Genomic DNA, 9,149 nt, shown 5'->3' with positions numbered 1-9,149 from the left:
TTGAAGGGCAGCAGCAATAATATTTCCCATACTCATTCACTAATTTTTCTGAACAGTCTCATTGGCAATACAATTAACTTCTAATTACCCATTTTGTTTCAGAGCCTCTTTCCTTAAATTGCCTAATTGGGGAAGACTGGTTTTTGGCTTTATAGCTGAGCTAGAACAGAATTCTGTTTAGTTCAAAGAAAGAGCAGGTGTGTGTGTGGAGGGGTGGGGTAGGGAGTATGTGTGTATGTGAGAGACAGAATTTTAACTCCAGGATCAGATATAAATTAAATTTCATTATCCAGTTTTGGATTTTTCACGGATCCAGTTAGAATCAATAATCGAGTTTCCTATAGTGTTAAGGGGTAGACGTGAATAACAGAAGGAAAGAAACAATAATGAGCACGAATATTTCCTTTACATGGACCCTAGTCCCAAAGCCTTGTCAGATTTACAATTTAGAGCCACTAACTAACCAGCTCATCAGAGAATGACCTGTCAGCACTATCAACATCTTCTTCAATGAAGTAACACTGTGGTATTGGCACCGGTCGTGTTGTTTGCGTGTAGTGAGCTGGCACATAGTGTTCTCCAGTTCTGTGCTCTCACAGCAGCTTATGCCAGGACTCTGTCCACATGTGCAGCTGGGGGCCTTGTGGACCCCGTGGATCACTTCCATGGAGTCATGAATGAAAATATTGCTTATTTTGCATAACCCATTAGCTTCTAAAACTTTTCTCCAGTCAGTCATATTATTGTAACTCTCTTTGTCATTACCTGGCCTGTTTCCTTTGGGAACACTGTAACATAACTTTCTGAATGTCAGTGGTGAGTAAGGAAAAACATCTTTGGACATGCTGAAGCTGGTATTTTTATCTAACATGGTCAAGTTCACTAATACCTCAATGGTCTGTTTCTCTTGGCCACTTTTTACCATGTCATATTGCACCTCTTCCTCTGAAAATTCTTCTTTAATGATCTCCGTTATGCTTTCTGAAGTTCCTGCAAGAACCAACCCCAGACCAAGCAGCAGCAGAGAGAAGGTCTCCATCTCAGATCTAATATAATCTCTTCTGCAGTAATGATAAAAAGATAAAAGATAAAAACAAGGAGAATATTAAGGAGATAGTTTTTTATCCTTATAATAAATATTTCCCATAATGACCCCTATACGTAAGACTCCTCCATATGTTAATGGAAGCATGATATAATGAAAAGACAAATCAGTTATGTGGTCTTTAAACCCAGGTTCAAATACCTGATTATCCACTTAAAAACAATTCACTCTACCTCATATAACTTCACTTTACCTATTGAAAGAAAGAAAAAGAATCATTATGGTGATAGGCTTAAAGTATTGGAACAAACGATTCATTTCCCTTCCTTTTCCCTTTTTCACACCATTATGGTAGGTCTACTGTCTCCATGGTGGGGCACCAATCATTTCATCTAACACATTCCTCACTGTCTCCTATAGCCCGGCTATATGGCACATGGCAGTTACTTCAAAAAAAAAAATCAACACTAAACACACATGCAGAAAATTGCACACAGTGCCATCTCCCCATCTATCCTTTCTTTCCCCCATTTTCATCCATAAGATATCCATCTGTACCTGATCCTTTGGCAAGTTGATCCTGCACAGAAAGATTCCAGGTTGATGCAGGACAAGTGAAACTGTTTCCTGGGAGTTTCTGTTGTTGTATCTAACTAAGGGAAGGAGGAGCAAGAAAGGGGTAGAGAGGATTTTCTGAGATTGATGGAGGAGCTAATGTGGAACCAAGGAAGAACTGAACAAAATGTCCATGGGATCATCAGAATTTCAGTGACCCAGGAAGTCCCTCTGCTTCCTTTTCTGTGAAATCTCCCATATCGATACTTCAACCTAGAGTGATTTTTTTCTTTTCTTTTCTGAAACCCTGCAGCATGGATTATGCTGCATTTCATTGTATGTTTTTCATTATTCTAGTTAGTTGGCACATTTCAGTCCCTCCACCCCCTTACTGAGGCTGACAACTCCTTGAGCCTGGAACACAAATTCTCATTCATCATCATCATTCTGCACAGCTTAGTGTACTGAACAGTACATACACTAGTTCCTTAACAGTATTTGCTAACAATATAGCCTGGCTTGACCCATGCAGAAAATCACTTATTTGAGGTCAATGCCGGGAAATTCATAAGAATCCCAGAAAACATGGTTATTCATGGTGATAATACCCTCACTCTAGAATGACCCTATTTCCCTTTCCTTTCTAAAAATCTCCTTCTCTTACACATGATTACCATTATGTCCTTCAAAAATCACTGCTCCTTGCTCCTCCAATTCCTTTGATACACCACTTTTCTAAAAACACCACTTGCAATGACACTATCTCAGAATCCTTTAAATATTCCTCATTTCTGCAAAAGGAAGTAAAATCCATGAGCCCGCTAGCCAAGTCTCTACTTGATCTGATCCCAAGCTGCCCTTCAAGGTTTATCTCCCATCATTTTGTGACACAAACCTGCTCCAGTCAGTTAGTGTGACCCTCTCTTCCTTGAGTACACATCATACCTTTTTGTTCTTTCTTTTCTGCCTCCTAGAATCCTTCAAATCCTAATTCAGATCCCATCCTTTTTTTGACAAATTTTCCTACCCTTTAAGTCTATCAAATTCATGTCCTAGTTCTCTGTACTTATCATTCACTTCTTATACCACTAACTTGACATTAGTACACACGAACTTTTTAAAGTATTGTATTTTATTTTTAAAATGTTCTATGTGTAAAATTAGAGCAAACATTTAGCATCAAGAATGTATAAGCCTTAATTATTGGGTTGATTATTATTGACAGATTTGCACACCTGTAATCCCAGTGGCTCTAGAGGCTGAGACAGGAGGATTGCGAGTCCACAGACAGCCTCAGTAAAAGCAAGGCATTAAGCAACATAGCGAGACCCTATCTCTAATAAAATACAAAAAATATGGCTGGGGATGTGGCTCAGTGGTCAAATGCCCTTGAGTTCAATCCCTGGAACAACAACAACAACAAAAAGAAGTGGATGTGTTCATGTGTGTACCTTGAAAGGGTACCTTAAGAATAATACATGTTGGTACATATTGGAGAAAGTAAGGAAGAAGAAGTTGTTAAGAAAAAAAAAGGGAATAATTTTTTCTAAACTTCTGCTTCCTTTGCCATTGACATTAATAGAGAGATGATAACAGGAAAGCAGGAAGACAATGAGGAGAAAAATAAACAGGAAGAAGAGCAGGCACAGATGCCTAGATTTTCTGAAATATGTATTTCAAATGGGCAGAAAGCACAGCTGCCTGGGATTCATTTCAAATTAGTAGGTGCTCACTAAAATATATATATATAAAACCCCCTAAATTACAAATGACCAAAATGTCATAATTCATTTGAACTGAATTTTGATCCCTATTAAATGAAAGTATTCTGAGGATAGATTCCACAGGAGTCTCAGTTCCTTGCGCTTCAGTGGGAATGTATTTATCTGAAAGATTTGTTTTTAATTATAAGAGAGAAGGTTGGGGAAGACAGGGAAGAAAAACCACTGAGAAGGAAAGGAGAGGAGAGGAAACCAAGGGATACTGATAGGAAAAGGAATCAGAATTAGCAGCAGGGCCCTAAAAGGAATGTTAATCTATTCCAAAGTTTCGCACAGGAAATGAAGCTAGCAAGACTCAAGTCCTATGCTAGGGACTACCTGTTCCTTCTTAATTTCTGTTCAGATGCTGAGGGTTGTTCATTTGGTGAGACCCAAAGTTCCTTGAAGATAACAATGAAACAGAATTCCCACAGAAAAAATGAATAATGAAACTCAATTGGAAAACTACCCCCCCAGATGGGTAGTTTTCCAATTGAGTTTCATTATCCATGGGTAAGATTTGCCTACTTACAAGACTATAAAGCATCCTTTACTGATAATCTCACTTTCTTCCTCCATAAATTGACTCATGCAGAAAATCACTTATCTGAGGTCAATGCCAGGTTAATGTTTTTAGAAAAGTGGTGTATTGAAGGAATTGGAGGAGCAAGGAACAGTGATTATGAAGGACATAAAGGTAATCATGTATAAGAGAAGGAGATTTGTAGAGGTGGGAGAAAGGAAAAGGGAAATAGTGATAATACCTTCATCTAGAATGACCCTATGAATAACCACGTTTTCATCAGAGCTTGATGCTTACAAAAGACAGAGCTAACAATTAGCATTGGTCTACCTCTGTCTTGGATATGATCTTGAATTAATCTAAATGGTCAGTGCAACAGTTGAAGTCGCTCAACTGAAAAGACCAGGACAGAAAGTGCCCTCTAAAGCTTGGGAACCACTCATGCCTGCTCCAGTTCACTGTGAGTTTCTGGTATAGCATTGTAACATCATGGCTCAAAAGTTCTCACCCTGTAAGCTGGCCTTTACTTGCTAATAACTCTTTATTTCTTACTGTATTTAAATACCAAACCTTCCTAACAAGGCCAGAAATAGAATTGGAGAGGGACAGACTTGGAACAAACCTCAAAGATTACCTTGTTGAGATCTATTACAGATGAAGAAACTAATGGTCAGAGACGAACAGGACCTGATGAAATTTCCAGAATTTGGAGCTTCTCTTCTTCCTTCTCCCTCTGCTTGAAAGCTTACAATGCCCATAGCTGAATGTCAGGTAACTAAAGAGTGGATTCAGTTGCAAGACCTAAAGAGGGAAAGAAGTTCACAGTCTGGCTCAAAGTCCTTTCTGTGTCCTCCAGAGGTGCAGAGGGGAGAAACACTGAGCTCTGAGAGTCTCAACTCCTCCCTGGGAGATCCTTCTCCATTTCTCTCCAGTCTTTAAGGGGAATAGTTTCTGATTCCTCAAGCTCTGTCTGATCTCCTTTATCCTTTCTTTTGAGGCACAGAAGGAGGTATTGAATAGAAACAGATGCAGTTTGAGCTTGTACCATCCTTATAAAAGACCCTAAGAGTAATCCCAATTGCTTTTACACTGGATCAGGGGTCAGGACTGGGATTAGGATTAAGTGATGAAGAAGCACTTACTCCAGGCACAAAATATAAAGGGGTGTCAAAACACTCAGTAATCAAGATAAATAATATTTTAATGCAATGTTTTAAAAACTGTTGAAAATAAAAATAAATTCAATGCAATATAATACTTAATATACAAATATTAAAAATTTAAATAGTAGAATCTGACGCTAATCCTAGTCTTGTCACTCTGGCTCTTCGAAGTTTTAGATATTTTATACATCAGAATTTTTGAATTCATTTTTATTTTTAGAAGATATTGAATTAAAATATTATTTATCCAGATGACTGGGTTTTAGAGGCAGTGCCCCCTTAAATTTTGCACCTTAAATTACTGTCCCTCACTTCACCTTAATCCCACACTTGCCTGGATGGAATTCATTCTTGGCTCTCATCAAATGATTCAGGGACAAGGAACAAAAAAATAAAAAATAAAAAAATGAAGCATATGCAGACTTTATGATTTAATTCAGTGAATTTTTTTATTGATGCAGAATTAAATGATTCCAACTCAGCAACATTGGAAGGACAAATTAATTACTAATGGCTACTTATATCACTCAAGGTTTTACCCGTATCCAAAGTTCAGGTCTGCCTCAGGGACAACCAGCTCAAGAGCTGCTGAGAGAGGACCACGGAGGATTGCAGACTCAGGTATTGATCTCAACTTATAAAACATATCCCTGGAAATTAACTGGCCCCAACTCATCACAAGTGATGAGAACAAACCCCTCTGTGGGGGGTGCAATTCGGTACCTGCAAGCAGGATATTTGGTGCCATCAGTTAGTTGACAAACTGTCATTTTGAACGTTATTGTGCTCTGGTAGCATAAAATGGTGGAGTGGTTTCGGCAAGTCACCTTGTTAGAAGCAGTGCAAATATTATTGAGTTTTTGAGGCCTCTCATGGATAAAGACATGCTCCTTTTTGCATGTGTGGTCAGGTTCCCGGATGATTCTTCGCAGGATCATGTGGTTACAGTACCTCACAGGAATGGCATTCTGAGGGTAGTCCACGTTCAAGTGCTCTATGGATGATCCCACTTCATCCTCATTCAGCTCGTTTTCCCAGAACAGAAGCATTAAGAAAACCATCACCATTAGTATCATCAGGGGTAAGATTTCCTTTACATTTTGAGCTTTAATTCCTGTAAAGTAAGGGAGACAGAAAGGAAGAGAGGGTAGTCAGATTCCTACTGCACCACCCCCTGGCTGCACCCCCATCCTTTTAGGAAACTTTGTTTTTGACTCTCTGCTAATTAAAATCACGTTGAACCTGTAAGATCTGATTGGAATGACTGCTCCCCCGAAAAAGCCCCTCAGACCACATCAGCTCCTGGCTTTGTATTTAACGGTTTTCTAGTTATTTCCATTGTTTGTTCTGTCTCTACAGGCTCTTTGATAACAAGTACTTCATCTCTTATTTCTCACAAAGCCTTCAAAATGCCTAACACAGGGCCGATGAGACAGAATTTGCTCAAAAATGCCCATGCCAAATTGTTTTATTCATACTGATGAATGACTTCCTTCCCCATAGCTTTCTCGGCCCTAGTTCTACCCAATCCCACATGCGTTTAGTCCCGTCTTCCAGTCTGTTCTTCTCAATTCCTCCTGGTATGGCTCCTGCTTGGGTCTGTGCTCTCTTCTCTCACCCGTTCCTTTTGCTGTTGCCCTCACAGGTAACATATCCTTTTGATCATGGAGCTGAGAAAATCCCTGGTGCCTTGCTGTTGCCCGACAATAACTGACAGGGAGCCAGTTGGGTGTGGGGAGGTCAAAAGTGGAAAGAGCAGAAAGGGAGGGACCTGTAGAGCAGTGTGCTTGGGTGCCACTGGGAAGGAAGAGAAGTTACCTTCAGAGGGAAAGGTAGGTGAGGCAGGTCCCAGATGGGTTCTCATGATACAAGCATGGACTTTTCAAAACATTTAGTGGAGTTCTGATGTGGTCTTTCCACAGTATTGCTCACTTTTAAAATTTTCAATCAGTCCTTACCACAAACCCATGAAGGAGCTACAGATAAGGAAACAAGTTGCAGAAAGGTTAAAGTGAAGATGAGAAATTACAAGGGTAACAAGAATCTCACTTTCTCAATGCTGAACACCTGAATTCTAGCTTCAGCAAATTTCACTCCCATGTGGTGTCTAGGACAAGGATAAAGACCTGGTTCAACTCACAGAAGGAGATTAGAGAAGGCAAACAGCTGTTAGAAACTAAAATTTGTATCAGCATGTAAAACACTATTAATAATTTCCTTAATTATGCATTTTGTCAAAGGAGCAAACTGCACTGCAGGATTGCAAGAGACATACCTAGCTCCAGTATTGATTGATTCTGGGCAGTGGCCTCAAGATAATAACAGAGGAAGTGAAAACCTGCTCTGGGTGGCTTCAGTCACTGTGTACAAAGTCTGATGATGTGAGGACACATAAGGACACCACAGGGATAGAAAGAGATGCCTGGCTCCATCTGTTTCAGCTCTCCCACAAGAAACTATGGAATTTACTTAATCTACTACAAATGTGGTTGGCTACCCTTGCACAGCTTCTGTAATTTCCACAACTGTGCTCACTTTAAGGCAATGTGGCAGACTATTGGCAAAAAATAAAATGGCCACAAAATATTTCCTATTCTGGATTGGGAATATAGCTCAATTGGTAGAGTACTTGCCTTGCGTTCATAAAGCCCTGCCTGGGTTCAATCCCCAGCAACATCAAAAAAAAAAAAAAAAAAAACCAAAACCATTTCCCATCCTACATTCTTTTCCAGAACTTTGCCATTCCTCCATCAAGAAGTAGATTCTATGTCTTTTCCTGTGAACATGGATGGCTTTTGTGCTTGCTCCCACTAATACAATATAGTGCCAGTGATACTATACCACTTCTGAGGCTAGGTCATACAGCTTGGCGATGGCTCTTTTGGGACATTTACTCTGGGAAACTTCAGTTGTTATGTGCTAAGTATGACTATGTTGAGATTACCACAAAGAGAGTTCACATGGACAGAAAGAGATGTCCCAGCAGCTCCAGAAGCCCCAGCTGTTTCTGATCCTTGATGCCCAAGTCTTCTCAGGCTGGGTGCCAGATAGGCAATCAAAAGAGTTAGGAGGTGACCCAGCTCTAGCCACCATGTTCCTAAAGCTACATGCAAGTGCTCAAGCAAAAAATCGACTAATTGAGCCCAGTTGAGTCTCAGATTCAGGATGAAAAAAATGGTTGTTTTAAGCCACCATTTAGGAGGTAATTTGTAAAGCAGCAATAGATAAATAGAACAGAGGGCTTATGCCCGCCAAATCTTTCAAACCGATTCAGTCCCACAAAGTTCAAGAAAGTAACAGGTGCCACCAAAGTTTTTGTTTGTTTGTTTTTACTGAGTATAGGTTATGACACAAACAAGAATGAAAAACTGGATTTCTTAAATCTCCACCTAGGCTGAGGTTTTAGCTCAGTGGTAGAGTACTTGCCTACATGTGTGAGGCCCTGGGTTTGATCCTGAGCAGCAAAAATAAAATAAAATAAAATCCCATCTACTGTGAAACCTCCAAAATTTTAACTCTCCCACCTCTCCCCTTCCTCTGCCTCAAAACCCTCCCTGCCCCCATGGTACCATCTCTGCCATGTCTACTGAATTCCACCTGCTCCTGTACGGGCCCATCTTCACATCAGTTGCCCTGTGACCAACTAAAGACCTCCTCCATTCACTTCAAAATTGAGTCAAATCCTGTGAATGACAATATTTTGCTAACTAGGAGGTATAAGTCTTACTCTCCGAATTTGGGCAAGAAAATTTACATCACTCTTTCATTTCTATACCATGCTAAAAACAATTCTGAGTCTTCTACCTTACAAAACTAGGGAGAATTTCACTTCCTGTCATTATTAAAATCTCTTCTTCCTTTCTAGCTGGGATCCCAAGGAATCTGGGAAGTATATTGTTTTTGTTCCTTGTTCTACTATGGGACATGCACTGGCCAACAGCAGCAACTAAGGAACAACCATTCTCAGTTATCTCTCTTATAAAGACTCTTGAGTACAAAGATCCAGATGCAGAATCTTCACGCCTGTTTATATTCAGACTTAACTTCCTCAGTCACTTACTGCCGCAGTCCGGCTGCAGCAAAATAACGGGTGGGGGGGGGGT

General features: G+C 40.0%; 2 protein-coding genes across 2 annotated transcripts; both read right to left on the bottom strand.

Annotated features, from left to right (window-relative positions):
* Window positions 1-251: 251 nt before the first annotated feature.
* On the bottom strand, window positions 252-1,039 carry Rnase11 (ribonuclease A family member 11 (inactive)). The gene has a single exon (XM_015480296.2). The coding sequence runs from the start codon at window positions 1,037-1,039 to the stop codon at window positions 440-442; it is 600 nt and encodes a 199-aa protein (XP_015335782.1). The 3' UTR covers window positions 252-439.
* A 4,239-nt stretch (window positions 1,040-5,278) lies between these two features.
* Rnase12 (ribonuclease A family member 12 (inactive)) lies at window positions 5,279-6,745 on the bottom strand. Its single transcript, XM_015480295.2, has 2 exons — window positions 6,665-6,745; window positions 5,279-6,160 (listed from the first exon to the last, which is right to left on the bottom strand). Exons 1-2 carry the CDS (start codon window positions 6,696-6,698, stop codon window positions 5,682-5,684), a joined length of 513 nt encoding a protein of 170 aa, XP_015335781.2. The 5' UTR covers window positions 6,699-6,745; the 3' UTR covers window positions 5,279-5,681.
* Between the last annotated feature and the right edge of the window lie 2,404 nt (window positions 6,746-9,149).

This window comes from Marmota marmota, unplaced genomic scaffold, assembly GCF_001458135.2.
Source record: "Marmota marmota marmota unplaced genomic scaffold, marMar, whole genome shotgun sequence".
Lineage (NCBI taxonomy): Eukaryota > Metazoa > Chordata > Mammalia > Rodentia > Sciuridae > Marmota > Marmota marmota.
This window is presented reverse-complemented; position numbering and strand designations above follow the sequence as displayed.